The sequence below is a fragment of the Culex quinquefasciatus genome, chromosome 3 (assembly GCF_015732765.1).
Source record: "Culex quinquefasciatus strain JHB chromosome 3, VPISU_Cqui_1.0_pri_paternal, whole genome shotgun sequence".
Classification (NCBI taxonomy): Eukaryota; Metazoa; Arthropoda; class Insecta; order Diptera; family Culicidae; genus Culex; species Culex quinquefasciatus.
This window is the reverse complement of record NC_051863.1, coordinates 162545933-162568765: the sequence shown is the minus strand read 5'-3', so window position 1 is coordinate 162568765 and position 22833 is coordinate 162545933. Positions and strand designations below refer to the sequence as shown.

Sequence of the window (22833 nt, the reverse complement as noted above, 5' to 3'; positions counted from 1 at the left end):
TTTTAACGTTGACGTCCGTACCAGTGAACTTTCGAAAAAATCACTTGACTTACCTGCCATTTAATTTCGTGAATCAAATCTTATGTGGAACCTAAATGTTGACGTCCGTAATAGAGAAGTAGTAGGCTTAGCATCGTATCGTCAAATGTAATCTGAAGTCCGTAATTGAAGATTTATTTCGAATTTAGAACATTTAAAAAAAGGTCAAAGGAGTTTGAAGAATCCCTAAAATTACATCGATCACATTCATTGACATAACGTATAAATCGCACCGCTAAAAATCGACTCTGGATAGGTTCATACACGGATAGAAATCCTGTCCGGGAAATCGACAACATTGTTCTCGATTCGTTCTGAAATTCGTTTCAGAATGTTGTCGACCAGTCGTCCGGTAACATTTGCAACAAAATCGAGAACAATGTTGTCGATTTTGAGTCGTCACGGTTGGTGACGCCTGTCAAAACAAAAAGCACGCAGCCATCCCGAATGGTTTAATCGGTTTTTGAATTGACCGTTGGTTTTGGTTTTTGAATTGACCGTTGGATATTTCTGTTGGTTCAGTAAAACAGTTAATTCGTTTTTTTATTTATTGAGGCAAAAAATACATAATTAATTAAAAAACTAATCTTTGTGAGTGTGTGTGTGTGTGTGAATTTGGGGATTTGGGAATTTAGGAATTTGGGAACTTAGGAATTTAGGAATTTGGGAATATGGGAATATGGGAATTTGGGAATTTGGGAATTTTGGAATTTAGGAATTTAGGAATTTAGGAATTTGGGAATTTGAGAATTTGGGAATATAAGAATGTGAGAATTTGGGAATTTAAGAATTTAGGAATTTGAGAATTTAGAATTTAGGAATTCAGGAATTTAGGAATTTAGAATTTGGGAATTTGGGAATTTGGAATTTAGAATTTGGGAATTTGGGAATTCAGAGATTTAGGAATTTAGAATATGGGATTTGGGAATTTAGAATTTGGGAATTAAATTTAGGAATATAGGAAAAAGGAATTTAGGGAATATAAATTTAGAATTTGGGAATTTGGGTTTAGAATTTGGAATTTGGGAATTTGGGAATATGGGAATTTGGAAATTTGGGAATTTGGGTATTTAGGAATTAAGGAATTTGGGAATTTGGGAGTTTAGGAATTTAGGAATAAAGGAATTTAGTAATTTAGGAATTTAAGAATTTGGGATTTGTGAATTGTGAATTTGTGAATTTGGTTAGAATTTGGGAATATAGAATTTGGAAATTTGGGAATTTGGGTATTTAGGAATTTAGGAATTTAGAATTTGGGAATATGGAATGTGAGAATTTGGGAATTGTGAATTTGAGGTGGAATTCAGGAATTTAGGAAGTTAAGAATTTGAGAATTTAGGAACATGGGAATTTGGGAATTTGGGAATTTAGGAATTTGGGAATTCGGGAATTTGGGAATATAGGAAAATTGGAATTTAGGAATATAAGAATTTAGGAATTTGGGAATTTGGGAATTTGGGATTATGGGAATTTGAAAATTTGGGATACTGGGAATTTAGGAATTTAGAATTTGGGAATCTAGAGATATAAAATTTGGGTATTTAGGAATTAAAAGAATTTGGGAATTTGGAATTAAGAATTTAAGAATTTGAATTTGGGAAATTGGGAATATTAGAATTTGGAATTACATTTGGTAATTTGGGTATTTAGAATTTGGGAATTTGGGAATATGGGAATTTGGAAATTTGTGAATTTAGGTATTTAGGAATTAAGGAATTTAGGAATTTGGGAATTTGGGAATTTAGAATTTAGGATTTTTTTTGAGATTTAGGAATTTAGGAACTTAGGAATTTAGGAATTTGGGATAGGAATTTGGGAATATAGGATTTGGAATTTGGAATTTAGGAATTTAGAATTTGGAATTTAAATTTGGGAATTTAAGAATGTGAGAATTTAAGAATTTAGAATTTGAGAATTTAGGGTGGGAATTCAGGAATTTAGGAATTTGGGATGGGAATTTGGGAATGGGAATTTAGAGATTTGGGAATTTGGGAATTTGGGAATTTGGGAATTTAGGAATTTGGGAATTTAGAATTTAGGAATTTAGGATAATAGAATTTAGGAATATAAAATTTAGGAATTTAGGAATTTGGGAATTTGGGTATTTAGGAATTTAGGAATTTAGGAATTTAGAATTTGGAATTTAAATTTGGGAATTTGGGTATTAGGAATTAGATTTGGGATGGGAATTTAGGAATTTGGAATTTAGAATTTAGGAATTAAGATTTAGGAATTTAGGAATTTAAGATTTAGGAATTTAGAATTTAGGAATTTAGGAATTTTGGAATTTAGAATTTAGAATTTAGAATTTGGGAATTTGGGAATTTGGGATTAGGAATTTAGGAATTTGGGATTTTGGGAATTTGAGAATTGGGAATATAGAATTTAAGAATTTGGGATTTAAATTTAGAATTTGAAATTTAAGAATTTAGGAATTCAAGAATTTGAATTTAGAATTCAAGAATTTAGAATTTAGGAATTTGAAATTTGGGAATTTAGGAATTTGGGAATATGGGAATTTGGGAATAAGGAATTTAGAATTCAGGAATTTAGGAATATAGGTAAAAAAGAATTTAGGAATATAAGAATTTAGGAATTAAGGAATTTAGGAATTTAGGAATTTGGGAATTTGAGAATTTAGGAATTTGGGAATTCGGGAATTTAGGAATATAGGAAAATAGGAATTTAGGAATATAAGAATTAAGGAATTTAGGAATTTGGGTATTTAGGAATTTAGGAATTTAGGAATCTGGGAATTTGGGAATTTGGGAATTTAGGAATTTAGAAATTTCGGAACTTAGGAATTTTGGAATTTGCAAATTTAAGAATTTGGCAATTAGTGAATTTGTTAATTTGGGAATTTGGGTATTTGGGAATTTGGGATTTTGGGAATTTGACAATTACGGAATTTGGGAATTCAGGAATTTTAGAAGCTAGGAATTTAGGAATTTGGGAATATGGAAATTTGGGAATTTTTAGAATTTTTAGAATTTTAGAGTTTTAGAATTTTAGAATTTAAGAATTTTAGAATTTTAGAATTTTAGAATTTTAGAATTTTAGAATTTTAGAATTTTAGAATTTTAGAATCTTAGAATTTTAGAATTTTAAAATTTTAGAATTTTAAAATTTTAAAATTTTAAATTTTAAAATTTTAAATTCAGATTTTAAATTTTAGAATTTTAGAATTTTAGAATTTTAGAATTTTAGAATTTTAAATTTTAAATTTTAGAATTTTAGAATTTTAGAATTTTAGAATTTTAAATTTTAAATTTTAGAATTTTAGAATTTTAGAATTTTAGAATTTTAGAATTTTAGAATTTTAGAATTTTAGGATTTTAAATTTTAGAATTTTAGAATTTTAAATTTTAGAATTTTAAAATTTTAGAATTTAGAATTTTAGAATTTTAGAATTTTAGAATTTTAAATTTTAAATTTTAAATTTTAAATTTTAGAATTTTAGAATTTTAAATTTTAAATTTTAGAATTTAGAGAATGTTAAATTTTCAATTTTCAATTTTAGAATTTTAAATTTTAGAATTTAAAATTTTAGAATTTTAGAATTTTAGAATTTAAATTTAAAATTTTAAAATTTTAGAATTTTAAATTTTAAATTTCAGAATTTTAGAATTTAGAATTTTAGAATTTTAGAATTTTAGAATTTTAGAATTTTAGAATTTTAAATTTTAGAATTTTAGAATTTTAAATTTTAGAATTTTAGAATTTTAGAATTTTAAATTTTAGAATTTTAGAATTTTTTAAATTTTAGAATTTTAAATTTTAAATTTTAGAATTTTAGAATTTTAGAATTTTAGAATTTTAGAATTTTAGAATTTTAAATTTTAGAATTTTAGAATTTTAAATTTTAAATTTTAGAATTTAAATTTTAGAATTTTAAATTTTAAATTTTAGAATTTTAGAATTTTAGAATTTTAGAATTTTAGAATTTTAGAATTTGAGAATTTTAGATTTTTAGAATTTTAGATTTTTAGAATTTTAGAATTTTAGAATTTTAGAATTTTAGAATTTTAGAATTTTAGAATTTTAGATTTTTAGAATTTTAGAATTTTAGAATTTTAGAATTTAAGAATGTTAGAATTTTAGAATTTTAGAATTTTAGAATTTTAGAATTTTAAAATTTTAAAATTTTAAAATTTTAAAATTTTAGAATTTTAGAATTTTAGAATTTCAGAATTTCAGAATTTTAAATTTTAGAATTTTAGAATTTTAAATTTTAGAAAATTTTAAATTTTAAATTTTAGAATTTTAGAATTTTAGAATTTTAGAATTTTAAATTTTAGAATTTTAAATTTTAGAATTTTAGAATTTTAGAATTTTAGAATTTTAGAATTTTAGAATTTTAAATTTTAGAATTTTAAATTTTAGAATTTTAGAATTTTAAATTTTAAATTTTAAATTTTAGAATTTTAGAATTTTAAATTTTAGAATTTTAGAATTTTAGAATTTTAGAATTTTAGAATTTTAAATTTTAGAATTTTAGAATTTTAGAATTTTAGAATTTTAGAATTTTAAATTTTAGAATTTTAAATTTTAGAATTTTAGAATTTTAGAATTTTAAATTTTAAATTTTAGAATTTTAGAATTTTAGAATTTTAGAATTTTAGAATTTTAGAATTTTAGAATTTTAGAATTTTAAATTTTAAATTTTAAATTTTAAATTTTAGAATTTTAGAATTTTAAATTTTAAATTTTAGAATTTTAGAATTTTAAATTTTAAATTTTAGAATTTTAAATTTTAGAATTTTAAATTTTAGAATTTTAGAATTTTAGAATTTTAAATTTTAGAATTTTAGAATTTTAGAATTTTAGAATTTTAGAATTTTAGATTTTAGAATTTTAGATTTTTAGAATTTTAGAATTTTAAATTTTAGAATTTTAGAATTTTAAATTTTAGAATTTTAAATTTTAGAATTTTAGAATTTTAAATTTTAAATTTTAGAATTTTCGAGTTTCAGATTTTCAGAAATTTAAAATTTTGGAGTGTTAGAGTTTTAGAATTTTGAAATATCAGAATTTCAGAATTTTTGAACTTTTTAATTGAATAGAACTGTAGATTTTTTTAATAAAAAAAATTGAAAACTTCCTAATTCTAGAGTTTATGATTTTCAGGTTTTGAAATATAGTTTTTGTTTTAGAATATTTGGACTTAGAATATTTGAATATAAAATGTTGAAAGTTCAGATTTGAAAATTAAAGAAATTTTTGAATTCTTGAATTAAAAAACTTTAGAGTTCTAGAATTAAAGATTTTTAGGATTAGAAAATTTCAGTGCTTTAAAATTTGTTGTTTGTGTTGTTCAAAAAAATGTTAGTATTAGCATTTTAGAAATTTGGAATCTAAGAATTTCAAATTTTGGAAGGTTTGAATTCAAAATTTTAAAACTTTAGAATATTTCAATAAAAAATTTGTGAACTTCAGAATTCTAGAATTTTGGTTTAGGTTTAGAAAATTTCAGTGTTTTGGAATTAAAGAATTTTTGGAAGTAAAGAATTCATAACTTTAAATAAAGAAACTTTAGAACTGTAGAGTTTTCGATTGTTTATTTTTAAAATTTCAATGCCTTGAAATTTTGAAATTTGAAATTTTTATTTAAAAATTTAAAATGTTAGAATTAATAACTTTATTACTATTGGATTTCAGAATTGAAAGTTCAATATCATTAGTTTTCTAGAATTATATATTTTAGGTTTTGAATGTTTCAGTGTTTGGAATTTCAGAAATTTTGATATTTTTCTTTTTGATTTTAAAATTTTGGAAAGTTAGAAATAAAAAGTCCAGAATTGGAAAAAATAGAATTTGAGATTTTAGGTTATAAGAGTTAGTATTCGTATTTTAGAAATTTTAAATTATAGAATTTCATAAGTTCACAATTTTAGGATTCAAGAATAATTTTAGAATTTTAGGAATGTACAATTTATGAACTTTAGTATATTAGAATTTGCGATTTTCAGGTTTTAAGAATTTTAGGGTTTTGAAATTATTGAGTTTTTGAAATTAGAATTGAAGAATTTTGGATTAGAGTTTTGTAGAGGTAGAGTGTAGCAAGTGTGTGTGTGTGGATATTCAGCGCCTTCTGTACGACCGACCGAAGCTTGACCAAGATCGCCTCCAGGATGCCGACGGAGCTCGAGTTCAGTAGATGCGTCTTATCGTGGAACAACCCAGACTGGTACGGATGATGTTGATGTTGGCCGGGCCGCTTTTCTTGCCGAGGTGGCTGAAGATCCAGTGGAAAAGGTCGGCGTCGCAGTCTGTGGTGTAATAAAGGTCGATTAGATCGATTGATTATGTATTTTGGGATTGAGGAGGAGGAGGAGGAGGAGGAGGAGGAGGAGGAGGAGGAGGAGGAGGAGGAGGAGGAGGAGGAGGAGGAGGAGGAGGAGGAGGAGGAGGAGGAGGAGGAGGAGGAGGAGGAGGGAGGAGGAGGAGGAGGAGGAGGGGAGGAGGAGGGAGGAGGAGGAGGAGGAGGAGGAGGAGGAGGGAGGGAGGAGGAGGAGGAGGAGGAGGAGGAGGAGGAGGAGGAGGAGGAGGAGGAGGAGGAGGAGGAGGAGGGAGGAGGAGGAGGAGGAGGAGGAGGAGGAGGAGGAGGAGGAGGAGGAGGAGGAGGAGGAGGAGGAGGAGGAGGAGGAGGAGGAGGAGGGAGGGAGGAGGAGGAGGAGGAGGAGGGAGGAGGAGGAGGAGGAGGAGGAGGAGGAGGAGGAGGAGGAGGAAGAGGTTCAGTTCTGGAAAGACGGACACCTTCAGAATTGCTTCGTCGGAACCTCCTACTCCTCTGTTAGCAGCCAGTTTTCCAGGGACGTCAATCAACGGCAGAACGGCAACGGCTCGTTGATGATTTCCTTCCGCTGGACAATATCTTCTCCTTGGCATGAGCAGGAGGTCTAGTGAGGAAAAGGTTGATTAGGTTATGATATTTCGGGAGGTTTTATTATTCAAACTTACCACAATTCATGGAGTAGCGCTTCTTGTGGTACTTGTGCTTTAGAATCCCATGGCTGAGGAGGAGTTCCCTGTCTGGTCGCTCAGAAGGTCGCGCCGCGCGAAACCACAGTGGGAAAAGATTCCACGCGATATCCATCGGTTCGTGCCAGTAAAACACCGCTGGGGGAGCACATCGAAGCGGCGGAAGGCCGCTTAGGTTCGGCGCGGTTGTCAAGAAACGGCACTCGTGATTCCGAGCCGGCGTCGTTGTCGAAAACCGAACTAAGTGCGGCCAACGACGTCGGACGAGCTGCTGGTCAACACGCGGACCCGCCGGACAAGAACCACGTTCCGCTGGCCAATGCCGAAAAAAAACTACGGGCCGCTCCATCCTCGCCGAAGAACTACGTGTCGCTGGCCAACGTCGAGCAAGAACCACGCGCCGCAATGCTGGCGGACTTCCAAAGAACCAGGACGGGTCGTCCCCGTCATTCCGCGGCAGAAGAACCGAATGTGATCCGGAGGTCGTCAATTAACCACACGGCGACGAATTGTTCCTTCTCTTCGATGACACTTCCACTTCTGGCTAAAATCAAAACATAAACAAAAACAGTCGCACTCGCGCGTTGGAATTGGGTTGCGGTTTTGGGTGCGTTTGACAGTTGTTACGCTTCAGAAAATTTGAGAAAAGCGGGGGGCGATTTCGAACACAAATGTTTTCGAATGTGATGAAAATGTTGTCGTTTTTGAAAACATTTGAAACGAAATCGAAAACAAACGATGTTTTCGATTTCAAGACAGATTGATTTTGGATTTGCGGACCGGATTTCTATCCGTGTATGGGATGGATTCTTGGTGATCCCAGAGAAGATACTTTTAAATATTGGAGTAATTTAGCATAGATTGGAAGAAAGCGCCCAGAGAGCATCAGAGTTTGTATTTTAACATACTTGAGCCAAAGAGAACGATTCGGGATATCCCAACCACGAAACCACGTCAAACAATCGTGACGCCAATGAGTAATGATCCCACCCCGTCAAGTATCCCTTTAAAGGGCTACTACCCCCGAAACCTTCCACACGGCTCCTCGCAATCGATCCATCCGGATAATTAACCCGACCGTAACCGTAACCGTGATTGATGCCCAATCAGCATCCATCATTAGAAATTATACATATCAGTTACCTCTCTCGCTCTCTCCTTCGAAAAAATAGAGAAAGAGAAGAAAAAAAAAACACTTTGCGGTTAATAGAAAGCCGGACTCCTCGGTTGATGATCGTTTGCGATTCGGCCGGCTCAAGCCCCCCGGATAGATTACGGGCGATCGACGCAAGCTAAAAGATCATTAATTAAAACTCTTGTTAGAAACTACGCGCAGCTCCGGATTCATGCATGAAAGCAGGCACAGATTTAGATTAATATCTGGATGAAATTGATTTCGGGCTTCGGGGATCTCTCTTCGAGGTAAAATAATGACGGATTATTACACCTCTAATCCGGACTCGTCGAAAGACCCGGACCGTTCAACCGTGACGCTTCGCTTGGTTCGCTTTTTTATCCCGTGAATTCTCACCCCTCCTCACCCCGGTTGGGAATCTTTTCGGCTGTTATCGTCTGCTCTTCATCTGGTAGACCATTTCGGGGGTTGTCTACGAGGGTAAAACAACTATAAACAACACCGTTCGACAGGGGGCACGTGCAACAAGTCAACACGCACCACCGTCAGGTATTCGAGAAGAAAGCCCAACCAAAAAAAAACGTGCATGAATGGATGTGTACCCTTAGCAAGGATACGGTGACCAACTTGAGGTGTGCGGTCCTCCTTTGTGTTGCTAACATTCCGGGGCATTTATCTTGTTTGGGCTGCTGGTGAGATTTGTTGTGTACGAGATTTGCTACCGCAGCAGACACTCGGCATGCGTGTCCTAATTGAGTGCCTTTGTGGCGTTTTTTTCCGGGAGGGTGACGACCCTATTGTTTGGCTTTATTTGCTGATTCCCAGTCTTGTTTGGCCAACAACGGGGATTAACAGTTTAATTAACACCTTTTTTGTCGAGAGTGTAACACAAAACCAGATTTCCACCCCGAAAACCGCCTCGTAAGTTCCCATGATCCGCCTCTCCAGCAGCTCGTTGACATCGACGTCTCAAAAACCGGGCCCTCAACAGCTCAATGGCGTCCAATTCGAAAACTGTTACCCAATTGAGCGGAATCTCGACGCGGATGATGATTTTATGCAAACATCATCACTTGATTTCGAAAAGATCGGAGGCCCCCGTCTCGAAAAAGTGGCCACTTTCCCAAAATTCGAGAAAGATTTCGGGCCGCTTGATTACTCATTACCAGGCACTCGTTGCGAAGCAGAAGTGTCGAGTTTGGAGTTTTTTTTTGTTTGTCCAAAAGTACCCCTCTCTTTCTACACGGTGTGTTAGCAATCAAAATTGCAAATTAATCTAGCTCGAGTGGGCCTCGGTTTTAGGGGGGATGGCACTTGAGGGATGGGTTTTCGAGGGGATTCGATCGTGGGAAATCAAAACTTGAACCTTTGTCTTCCTGATGGGCCTTTGGAGTGGGGAAGGATCAAGAGCTTTTTGGAAGAGGCGTTGAGGAGAGCTAGACGAGCTACCTAGTATGATTTCTGAATGTTTTTTGCACAAAGGAAAGACTTTTCACAGAAAACAGTCTTGAAAAGTCTATCAATGTGTTTGACTGTTGGTTGACAGAAAAAAAAACTTACCAGATGGTCAGGTTACCACTTCATGTTTTCCAGGTTTACAAATTTTACGTCACTGAATCACTACCTTGTACTGCTAATTCACAACTCACTTACATTGCACTTACCTTGTTACATTTCACTATGGAAATTTCGCTTTTTCGATTTTGAGACATCAAACTTGACGTCCGTACTTGAGATGTCGATTGATGAAATTTTTGCTCTACGATTAAGTTAATTTTCAACTTACTCAAATTTCACTTACCTTGCTACATTTCACCATGGAAACTACGCTTCTTTCAATTTTGGGATATCAAATTTGAAGTCCGTACTTGAGGTGTCGATTGTCGATGTTTTTATTCTACGATAAAGTTAACCTAATTATTCGTGCAAAGCATTCTTCAAACCACTTTCAAGCACCCCTCCCAAACCTGCCAAAACACTGCTGAGCTGTTAAAAGCATGATTGATTGTAAATATGATCAGCTCACAGAGGGTTCACTCTGCATGGCTTCGAACCCGTCCATTCAACGATCCTCGTTGGATCTCGTCAGATATTGCAAAATCCATTCAGAGATTGATCGCGCGCAGACGTTTAATTGGGTGAGACCTTTCTTGAAAAATATACGATCCGCTGATTAGTCTCGTTGGTAAATGATCTGCTTTCGCGCCGGGGTGACCCAAGATTTCAGAGGTCAAATTGATTTTGTACGAAACACGCCTCGGGGGCTTCATCGATCTTACCGCGTGTATCAAAACATGGCCGTAGATTAATGATTAATTGAGTGCGAGGTCGCTCCTCAGCGTAGGCAATCGAAAGCAGGTACGTCTCACCCGCTGGGTTAATTACGTTACGATTTCCTCGCGAGAAGCTCGCGCGAAATTTCTCAGACACAAAAAAAAAACGCAATCAACTCTCGATATAAATTCCATCTACGCTGCCTCGTCGCTATGGGAGGATCCACCGTTATGTCCCATAATTAATCTCGACGCCCTGAATCGCCGCGGACGCGGCAGACCTGCTCGATAAGTCTCGAAGTGATAAATGCGTGCACTGGGAAATCAAATCATCAATCAGAACCGAGCTGCGGAGCAGCGCACACGGCACACAATGAATGAATTGATGATCTACACGACTCCCTTGAGCTCCAGCTAGAGAGTTGTTTTGATACCGCGACTCCGTGGCGCTCCATCGCCGCCGAAATCCATCACGCTGATCACGACGACGTGCACCTTCGAATTGTGATGAATTGTGGCGTGAAATGCTCGCGGCTAAGGAATTCAAATTAGACCGAAAAAAACGACGCGGATCACTGGGGGAGTGCGCGCCCTTTGACACCAATTTACGATCACCGGTGAAAGGATTCAATTTGTCAGTTTCTTCTTCCAACGGCGGACCACGTGCGAGCCTAGACGTGCAGGTGTGAAAAGTTGTGGCCAGAGTCACGAAGTGACGAATTCGTCTTCATTACCCCCGGGAGGGGGGGGGTTCGCCGGTGCAGCGTGATTTGCAATGGGTGCGATACGGATCGTGGAGGGGTTCAAAGTTGGGGGGCCTAACCTGGTCTGATTAGACGGTCTGTGGAAAGTAGATCTTGGGGAAATACTTTCTTGCCAGGTTCAGATAAATTTTTCACAGAAAACAGTCTTGAAAAATCAATCTGCTTATTTGACAGTTGACAGATGGTACTTACCAGATTCAATCTTGTTATCACTTCATGTTTTGATGACCTGATCACTTTACTCACAGTACTTACCTTTACTCATGTTTCCTACTAACAAACATCCACTTGACTTACCTGCTATCAAACTTAACGTTCCAAATCTCCAATAGTACCTACGTTTGACGTCCGTAATAGAGATGAAATGTGATTGCAACGTTCCCTGAAGTGCATCCTGAAGTCCGTAATTGAAGTGGAGTTCTCAACTCTCCCGATAGCTGGTTCGAACCACGAAGCGCGGCCATTACAATCTCCCAAAAACTCACCCCATTTTCCTGCCGCGATTCTCCGAGGGGTTATAAACGCGGCCCGTGTGTGTGTGTGGATTGATTTGAATTTGACACGCCTCTCGCGAGGGGCCACGGCCATGTCACGGCGAGGCGCGGCCGCGGAAAGCACCAGGCTCACACGTGTGTGTGTGTGTACGTCTGTGTATAAAATGTTTTTAATATAAATTTATCTTTCGCTTCGCTTTGGCCTTCATTTTCTTACCGCGCTGTAGGCTCGGTTGAAGACTGCGAGCTCCCCCCTTTGTTTTACTTTCATTAAAATTGAAATTGTCGGTTGCGCGGGAAGTCTCTCTCTTGCGGAAGGTTGACCCGGCAGGGTCAAAGCGGGTCGGATCGGCGATTTCCATCATTTTTCGCTTGCTCTGAAGAGGTTCTGGAGGCGTAGTGGAAGGGAAATGAGATTTTAAGCGTTCGCGACTAGACTTGGCGACTTTTTCTGATTTTTGCTTGATTTTCTGATTTGTGCATCTCAAATTAAAATATCAATGGATTTCATGATGAGATCCATAAATTGAAACAGAAATGAGATTTTCAGCGTTCGCGACTAGACTTGGCGACTTTTTTTTCTCAAACTCAAATTAAAATATCAATGGATTTCATGATGAGATATAAAGATTCAAACAGAAATGAGATTTTAGCGTTCGCAACTTGCATTGCCCCTTTTATTCCGATATTTGATTGTTTTTGGCACGTGAATCAAAATCAATTATTTGCATGATGAGTTCCAAAGTTCTAAAGAGAAATTAGATTTTAGGCGTTAGCGACTAGACTTGGCGACTTTTTTTTATTTTTGCTTGCTTTTCTGATGAGCGAATCATCTCAAATTAAAATATCAATGGATTTCAAGATGAAATCCTAAGATCCAAACAGAAATGAGATTTTCAGCGTTCGCGACTAGACTTGGCGACTTTTTTCCTATTTGTTGCTTGCTTTTTGGACGAGAAAATCATCTCAAATTGAAATATCAATGGATTACATGATGAGATTCAAAGATTAAAACAGAAATGAGATTTTCAGCGTTCGTGACTAGACTTGGCGACTTTTTTCTGATTTTTGCTTGCTTTTTGGCGAGCGGATCATCTCAATTTTAAAAGCTAATGAATTGCATGAAAAGTTCTTAAGTTCCATGAGAAAGCAGTTCGGCGTTGTGAAAGAGAAATGATGTTTTCAGCGTTCGCGACTTGACTTGGCGACTTTTTTCGGATTTTTGCTCATTTTTTGGCAATTGAATCATCTCAATTTAAAATATAAATGGTTTGCATCATGAGATCCAAAGATACAAAGAGTATTGCGACATAAGCGTTTGCGGTAGACTTGGCGACTTTTTTTTTAATTTTATGCTTAAGATCGTAAGAAGTTCTCAAGACGTTGTGAAAGAGAAATGATGTTTTAAATGAAATTAAATGACATTTTTTTTTTGATTTTTGCTAATTTTTTGTGAAAATATTCACGGTTTGCATGATGAGATCCAAAGATGTTTGCTTATTTTTTGATAGATCCAAAGAGAAATGAAGTTTTAAGCGTTCGCGACTTGACTTGGCGACTTTTTTTTTATTTTAGCTTTTTTTTTAGCGGCGAATCATCTAAATTTTAAATATCAATGGATTGCGTGACGAACTCAAAAATCTCGATTCCCACCAAAACTACATCCAATTAAGCCCAAAACGAAGCGATTCATTCATCGCTAGGACGATAAATCCATCAAAACGGCCAACAAGTTCGCGTGACCGACCAGAAGTCCCTCTCCTTCAAGAGCTTCTCAAGGAGATCAGACTCCCGTATAATAACCATAATAGGACTATAATCACAACAATTTGCTCACTGAGATACACATTAATTACGGTGTGGTTCTGTGAGAATCCTATAAATTACCAGACGCAGCCCCTCGTGCAGCTCAGCAGTTGGCTTTTCCTTCGATCTTAATTGAATAAACATCATCGAGTTGTGTGAGCCGTCTCGAGACGCATCGCCCCATGCTGTGCCAACATCCAACACGGGTCCATCGTCTCAAAACGAAAGTGAGAAAAGAAATTATCCGCCGAAGGATTCCCATCCTTTGAGCAGGATTGGAACAGGTTTGCCAGCCCCGGGGGATAAATCGAGGCGATTTAGCGGCATTTATTCCGCTTCACCCTGCTTCTTTCTTCCCGTCGTCGTCGTCGTCGTCGCCGGGTTCTGTCTGTCTCGAAGAAGACACGGTGTCGATGTGTCAATATTATAGTGAAGAACTGGCTTTTTTTCTGATGGTCGCCCGGATGAGAGGGGGGTAAATTGCCGGACATAATCTTCGTCTTGTTCGGCGGGAGCAGATGTCTCATGCGGTGAAAGGCCTTTTGAGGGCTTTCGGATCAGATGTGGCGTGTCCCCAACTCAATGAGATTACGTCAATTTCAATCGCAGCACGGTAAACTTCTTAATTCGCGATCAAAAGCTCAAAAATTCCGACAGATGGCGCAAAGCATCGAAGAATGACGATTCAAATTTTCGCTGTTCGGTTACATAGGAATGCAAACTTAAAATTGGATTTACAGCTCATAGAACAACTTTTGAGAAAAAATTCAAGTAGTACGGTTGTTAACTCTTTGCCCTCTATAAATGAACGCAATAAAAAAAAATTTGAAGAAAAATAATTTTGAAAAAATAATGTTGTTTAAAATGATAGAGCATCAAAAGTTAACAAAGTATCAGCTCGAATTTTTGCTCAAAAGTTGTTCTCAACGTTGGAATTTAACAAAACAGAATTCGCATACATAACCTCAAAGGGCGGAAATTTCAATCGACATTCTTCGCTCTGTTCTGCTACTCAACACTAGGTGTCGCTGTCGTTTGGCTCTTGAACGGCAATTGCTGAACGATTTGCTGAACTTTGTCTACTCGCTACTAGATGTCACTGGTTCTTACCGTCGACCTTGCATGCAAGTTTCGCATGAAAGTCGTGGTTTGTCTATTCGCTACAAGATGTCGCTAGCGCATATTTGAAGGTAAACGACGTTTCGACCGTTTCCAATTTGTCTTCGCCAGGGTCAAAGTGCATCTATTGTCGCTTTGAACCCAATTAGGGTTTCTCTATGATCTGTCCGAGTTAGCGCGCGTCTGACACCCCAGAAACCATTACAATCGGTACAAATTTTACGGACGTCCGAGTGGTCGAGCTACTCGCTCGAAAGTGCCATTTGCCATAAATCACACCCCGTGCACTTGGGGGCTGCACCAATCCGATACGGTCCGGTAATCGGATATCGTGGACCACCTTGCTGGTTGGCTGGTTGGTTCGCGGAACATGTCGGGCCCAACAGAACTTGCCGCCGCCATGCGTTCCCTTAAATTTAATATAATTTATTCATTCATTTATTACCGCCACAGTCTGCAGGAAGAACCGTGCACCGTTTTGTTGGTTACGTTCTGATGAGCACTTCTCAAAAGTGCTAAAACTGTAAGTGACTTAACCCCCGCCCCTCCTTTTGACGTTCTACTCTCTGGGGAAAAGTCATCACATTTCGCGCGAGCGCGTTGGGAAAATTGGCCAGTTTCTCAGAGTGTGGCAATAATTTTCGTATAAATTTTATAATTTTATGGATTTCCAACTTGTGTGATGAATGAACCGCCCTTTTTCAAAGGTAGAACCCTACCGTTGGGTCATAAAAGCAACCGTCGGAGGGGGCGGTGTGCAGCAGACATTCTTCAAAGGTTATGTTGTTGCACTCACTGGCTGTGTGTGTGGGCAAGCGTGCAAATTCACATGTGCTGAACCCTTGCGCCAGGTTGCGAAAGGGGTTATGATTTTATGTTGCGAACCCACAGACGGCTCGTCGTCTGCCGGCTCTGGTCTTCTGTCAAGAGTTCAGTGAGGGGGGAAATGTGCGAATTCGGGTTTAACGATGGTGCCTTGACTCGCATTTTTATGAATTATCTCCATAAATTTAATTATACGTTTTGATCAAAACAATGTTGTAAAAGGAGGAGTTTGAAAGTTGAGGGTAGGCAGAACATTTCATGCGTAAATTTCCAAGAATTTTGAACCGAAAAATGGCTTCAAAGTTCGTTGGCTGTACGATTGACTAAGTTTCATCTACTCGCCACTAGATGCCGCTGGTTATTGAAGTCAATCTTGCATGCAAGTTTTGTACGAAAGTCGTGGTTCATCTATTGGCCACTAGATGTCCCTGAAGTAGACTAGTTAAGGAAGCCTGAATAATAGGGTTGACGTTTCGACCGTTTCCAGTTTGTCTTCGTCGAGGTCTTGAAAGACTTTTTTTCCGTGAAAAGAGTCAAATCCGTCACATCAATGACGGCTCTGTATTACCTGTTTACCGTTCAATATTGGCACAATAAATGGTACCGTTTCCCACGGTCCAGCACCATTCAGCGCATTTCCAAACAATTATGATGCGGTTTAAAAGTGTTACACAATTAAGTACACACAATTTTCTCTCCCCTTCTCTCTCTCACACACACCATTCATGCATTTCTCAACCCGAACCAAAACGATTGTCACTTGACACATATTTACATGGCGTGTTTTCCTACTTCTTCTGTACTCTTCGTCTCGTCGATTTACATTTCCCATGTCCCCAAAAGTCAAAATAAATGCTTTCTTCAACCTTCGTTGCCCCCCTCCTGCGATGCTGCTGCACGGCGAAACAAAGTTACGTTAAGTTGGGTAAAAAATACTATCTCAAAACCGCAATTTCAATTTCTCATGGTGGCGCGCAAAACCGCAAAGCGGTGGCGCGTCTACGAATTCCGTTACGTCAAAATTTCACTTTTCTCTGCGCGCGCACTCCCTTTTCAAAAAAAAAATATGTTCACAGATAATAAAGTAATTAATCGCACCTTCTCGGGCACGCACTTTTTCCCAACCAGCGCACAACTCTCCTCAAAGAGTGAGGAAATTAAAATCGCATTAATCATAATATTTGCGTTATCAAAGAGTGTGGTGCCAGCAGTTTTGTTATATATTTTCCCTGCTTGCGACCCAGTGAGACGACAGGTACACAACACGAAACGCTCAACTCAACTCAACCGTACTTTATGGCATACGGGTGCAATTCGGTTTGCGTTCAGTTGTTATGACTAAACTCTCGCACACGGTATCACACGACTTTGGTAGCAGCAGCAGCTAGGGTGCAATAAAACTTGCAAAGTGTTGTACATTCAATTAGTGTTAATATTTTATGCTCCACCGCCAATGCCGGCAATTGTTGACTGGAAAAAATATGTGAATATGACCTAGTTTGTCAAATTTCAACGAATAAAGAGCTGACTTGAGTTAATTCAAATTAAAAGTACAAATTTTCAAACCGAAAAATCCACCTTTAGTCCCCAGGGCCCACAAATTCCAAATATCGTGACCAGTAGCTCTTGCTGAAGTTTTTGCTTGTAATTTTGTTCAAGTTGCATGCAATGACGAGTGTTTCCGCTTCGAAAAAGGGCAATTATTTTGCCCAATTGGGGCTTGGCGTTGCCGGGCAAGGCCGGCCGTACGCCCCGAAACCATCAAAAACAATTACCGATGAAAGGTGGCGAAGTTAGGGTAGAGAGGCATTTATTTGGTTCTTCCAGAAAATTAAAAAAAATAGCTCAGCATTTACTTCGCTACCAATTTAACCTTGGTCACTACCAAAGTTTGGTAGCGACTTTTAATCGTATTCAGCGTGTTGAAGTGATAACAATATTGCACGGTTTTTTGGTTTGCTACCAATTCTCTGGAAACTCATCCTTGCCTGTTACCAACGTTTGGTAACCACTCTTAGTAACCAACAGTAAATTATTTGGAGTCGCTTCGAGGTTTCGAAATCGCTACCAATAATTCGGTCATTCCAGTTCACTACCATCACTTTTTAAATTTATCTTTGTCCGTTACCAACGTCTGGTAGCCATCCTGAGTCCTTTACAGTAAATGATCTTGAATCGCTACGGAGCTCCTGAATCGCTATCAATAGTAGCAGGGATCTCTGTCTCGTTACCAATGCTCTTAAAATTCATCCTCGTCCGTTACCAAAGTTTGATAGCAGTTCTGAGTTGCTAACAGACAAGGATTTTAAATCGCAACGAGGATTCAAAACTGACATCCACAATCTTTCCACTTTACTACCACTAATCTGAAAATTAATCTGCTCGTTGCCACCATTTGGTAGCATATGTAACTAACAGTTAATTATGTTGAGTCACTACTAGCTGAATCGGTAACAATAATGACCCTGACTTTTGAAATTATTCCTTGTCCGTTACCAAAGTTTGTTAGCAATTAATAATTTTCCGTTTCCAAAGTTTGGTAGCCACCCCGAGTCACTCACAGGATAGGATCTTGAGCAACTGTGAGGTTCCTGATTCCTTCTTCTTGTTCGCTACCCATGTTCTAACAATTCACGGTTGACTGTAGAGACAAACAATTAAGAGCATTGGTAGCAAACATGTGCAGTCCCTTAATATGCTACCAATGCTTTAGAAATTAATTCTTGGCCGTTACCAAAGTTTGGCCTTTGACTTAGTGTGCTACCAATGCTCTAGAAATTGATTCAGTGAAATTCATTTAGTGACTCAGAGCGGGTACCAAACTTTAGTAACAAACAAGAATTTATTTCTGAAGCATTGGTAGCAAACCAGACTACCAAACATTGGGAATAGCTTGAAACTTTGGTAATAGCCTGATTTGCTTGCAATTTTTCATCTTACCCCATTGGTTCCTTCTAGGAATTAATTTTTGGTCGTTACCAAAGTTTGGTAGCCACTCTGAATCACTAACAGTAAAGGATCTTGAGGCCCTGAGAGGTTTTCAAATCGCTGTCAATAGTTGCACAGCAAAGCAACAATTAACCATAATAAAGTGCTTGCGACTCAGAGTGGTTACCAAACTCTAGTAACGACAACGAATTAATTTCTAATGCATTGGTAGCAAATAAGGCTACTAAACTTTGGTAATACCAAAAATAAATTTCTGAAGCCCGCTTTAATGTCGAAAGCATTGGTAGCAAACGTGGGGACTGCATAGGTTTGCTACCAATGCTCTTAATTCTTTGTTTTTGTTGCCAAAGTTTGGTAGCCAGTCAGGGTCGCTATCACTGAATTATTGTTAATACTTACGAGTCACGGCCGGCGATTGGAAGCAACCCTGAGTTGCTAACAGAAGAATAACTTGACTGGCTACAAGATTTCTGATCGGTTACCAATAGTTACACCAGAGCTCTGGAAATTCATCCATAACCGTTACCAACGTTTGGTAACCCATCTGGGTAATTAATATCAGGGTATTTTTAGTCCCTTCGTGGGGACCGCTACCAAGTTCTACGATTGTTTTGGTTCGCTACCAATAATCGGGGAATTCTTTCTTGTCTGTTACCAACAATTTTTAAGCTACTCTGAGGCACTAATAGTTGATGGTGAGTTACGATCGTTCTGGTTTACTATTGAAGCATTAAAAAATCTCCTAGTTCGTTACCAATATTTGGTAGTAACCCTGAGTCGGTAGCTTCCTGAATCGGACTTCTGGATCGCCACTAATACTCTGTAAATTCATCCATACCTGTTGCCAAAGTTTGGTAGCCACTCTAAGTCGCTATTAAAAAAGGATTTTTTGTCGCTTCGTTTTTACTCGTTACCAACAGTTTAACGACGGTTTTGGGTCACTACTCAAGCTCTGGAAATACAATCTGAAAAGAGTAAATATGAGATTCTCAACATTATTTTATTCGCTACCAACAGTTACCAATACTCTGTGATCCGTTATTGGAAATTTAGATAGTCCGATTTTTTTTAACCCAGATATTTCCAAAAAATGAAAAAAATACTTACATAACCCCAATGTTACGAAAACCATCCAATTCTGCCGGAAAACCCCTACCGAGCTCATCCAATTGTCAACCTCCACGATCCCAAGTCGTCACCAGCGGCGGTGACACCTTTCGGCGTTGGTCAATCGTGCCCCTCCTCATTAGTCGTCAGCCGGCACCATCAAACACCCAAGATTTCTTTTTTTTTTCTATAATTACAACGAATGTCTTCACGCGCGCGGCCCGATTCGACAGGATGTGTCCGTCAGTATTGGAACTCCGTACCTAAGCGGCATTTCGTCAACCAAAGTGAGATGTCCGTCCACTTCTACTGAGGATGGGGAACTCCCGATTGATCGACTGATCTTAATGACAGCGTCACCCGCGGGTTTTGCGAGATACTCCAAATGCGACAACATTAACTGAGAAAAAACTTTGCGGGTGACCTCCGGGGGTCTCTTCTTGAAGTTTTTGGTTTTCGCTGCTGCTCGGTTTGTTTGTTGGTTCATCACTCAACCGTGGCGATGACACGCCACCGCGCGGGATTGACGATAGTCAATCATTCAATTTGGATTTTTCGGGGAAATTTCCGTGAGATGCCTCTAGTGCGCCGTAATTTGAGCCGCGGTGGAGAGAGGTTTATTTTTGGGGGACGAATTTGAGCAACACTTAGTCATGATTTGTCAACTTGAAGGTATCGGGAGATATCGGGGTTCGTACAAAGTTGGCAAACGATTGACAGGAACGTAGTGTGGAAGTTAGCAATACGTAATGTGATTTGAAAGTTGGTAACGGAATCAGGGATTTAGTAGCATGTGATTTAGCATATTCATTTATCGTTCGAGAATAGCTGTTAAGCAGGCTTATTTTTAATTGCGAGTAATTACAAAAATACGTTGGTAACGGGCTTAAAAGATCATTGAATTCTTGGTAGCTGTTCAAATTATGTACTTTTTTCATTGGTAGCGGTTCACAAATATCTTGGTTACATTGGTAACGGCTTGAATTATCATGAAAATATTGGTCGCAAATGGGATTTTCGTGGAAATTTATGAAATACTACCCTCTTGGTAGAGCTACACCATTGGTAGCTAGTTAGGAAAACCTCGTAACGACCATATTCATATCGCTACCAAGCCATCAAATCTCTTTAGAGTTGCTACAAGGATCTTAGAATTGGTAGCAAACATTGGTAGTGACATGTGTAGCACATGCAATAATTGGTAGCTAATCAAGAATGCCATAAAGTTAAGCGTTATCTCGAATCTAATGTCTGAGAACAGTCACTCGAAGGTTCTTTATCTCGAATCAATCTCATAACGGCATCACACAATCATTTCACCAAGCGTTTTACACAACAACAAAACTTTAAGAACCTGGAGCTTTTCCAGCACCTGCACCAACACAAAAGCCCATGAAAAGTGGCAATTTTCCTTCGCTCTGCAAGCAGGGCTACCAGCTCCACCTGGGTGTGTTTTTATATCCAATTTTACACACAAATTATGCACTTGGAAACCTTGAAACCCGACAACTCGTACTCCGAATTAATTGTAGAGCGCCACGGCAGAGTCGATAAAGTCAGGCTGCGAGCATCCGGGGCCAAAGGATAGGCTACAATAATTTTTCCGAGCACGCAATAAATTTAAATAAGTTTAATGCGCTGCCAATCGCAATTACGGCTGAAAGGGGCGTTTGTGCAGTTTTTGTGTGCTTCCTTTTTCCAACAAGTGCAAGTGCAATGATTAAATCGTTGCTTTTTTGAAATATTTTTTTTCCTCTGAATTTGCGTTTTCCGCAATTTTTGATTGCTTCAAATTACGGCAAACACAATGCTGAAGGCCAGCAATAATACGTGTGAAATTAACGTGATTGGACCAATTTGTAATTGTTGTTTTGTTTCTTTTTTTTTATTTGCAGCTCTACGAAATCAACGATGATCCCAAGCGGAAAGAGTTCCTCGACGATCTGTTTCTGTTTATGCAAAAGAGAGGTAAGTTTTTTTTTTAACTTGAAATACGCGTTTATTTGAACCAGCTGATTACTTTTCAGTGATTAATGATTTGTTTGATTTCGATGTGATGACAAAACGAATTTCCGCCTTTTTTACATTATCATTCCGTACACGTTCAATTATTTTTGCTAGCAATCACCCCTTCAGTTTTCTTTTCCTTGCAATTAGACCTCTTTAATGAGCATAAAAAGAAGGGTGTTTTTGTTTTTATTACGTTTAATTGATGGTTGCTTTATTGCTTGTTTTCGGGGATTCCGATATTGAATATTCGTTTTTTTGCCCTGTCCGGTATCGTTTCACGCTTGTCGAGGAGCCTTTTGATTTATGCTCGTATTTCTTGCCCGTCTCAAATCCCTCACACAATAAAAACACATTTCCCGAATCGATTAATCAAAGCTGTGAGTGATCCTTGGTTCGCCAAGAAGAAACACACACAGGGTTGAGAACACCTCCTTCGATCCACGTGTTCAAGGGGAGGCAAAAGGAGCACAAATTTAATCCTCTTTCGAAGGTGAAAATCTTGGTTTTCAGTACCGAGTGGGACAGGGTTGCCAACTTTCAACAAAGCTGCGTGGAATCCACGCAGGAATGTTGACAACCCTGGTTCGGCCGAAGCAGCTCCGTAATTTTATAAGTGACCATATCGCTTCCAGGAAGCCCTAATAAATAATTAGAAACCGAAGTCTAGTGGCGTGCAAGGTCTTCACCTTGAGCTTCGTGGCTTATCGTTGTTCTTCGATTGATGGATGTTCCGACGACGACGACGACCGGGCATTAGCATGTTCTCTTTCGGGGTGTCGTCTACGAATCGTGGTACCGATACCTGTGCACAGGTAGCCGGTACTTATTCACTCGATACGAGTATCTTTTTCGTACACTTCATGAAGACGCTTGAATTATCGAGAAATGGCACGTATGCCGGAAAAAAAAGGTACACGGTAGAGGACGATTGCTATTTTCCATAAATTTTATTGTTTCATTGCAAACTTGGGCTGTGTTATCTTTGTGATGTCGTCAGCAAAGACCCGGACTACCTGTGCCTATTTACCTATACCAGGAGGATTGCGGGGACTGTAAAATAGCCCCAGACGGGCGACGATGATGAGTAAGGGATTTCCGGACTACGGTCGGAGGCTAGTCATAAAGTACGGCGATTATGGGCAAAACAAGCAACAAAGGATCGATGATATTGATGTAGTTGATGAGTTATTGCAGGGAGATTATGTATTAAAATAAAGTATTATTATAAAGATGAGTCATAATTTTGATTTCCATGATTCTCAGTGATAGATTCCTATTATTTGAATAATTCTGAACATCATGATCGGCAGTGAAAAAGAATTTCAATGAAC

The 22833-nt window shown here is 37.8% G+C and overlaps 1 protein-coding gene across 2 annotated transcripts in view; it reads left to right on the top strand.

The window, feature by feature from the left end:
• The window catches only part of LOC6047340 (protein dead ringer), a 148410-nt gene that overhangs the window by 81240 nt on the left and 44337 nt on the right, over nt 1–22833 (top strand). For both annotated transcript variants that reach the window (XM_038262820.1, XM_038262819.1), the window contains exon 5: nt 21388–21460. In XM_038262820.1, coding sequence (XP_038118748.1) covers nt 21388–21460 — 73 coding nt within the window. The remainder of the gene's footprint in view (nt 1–21387; nt 21461–22833) is intronic.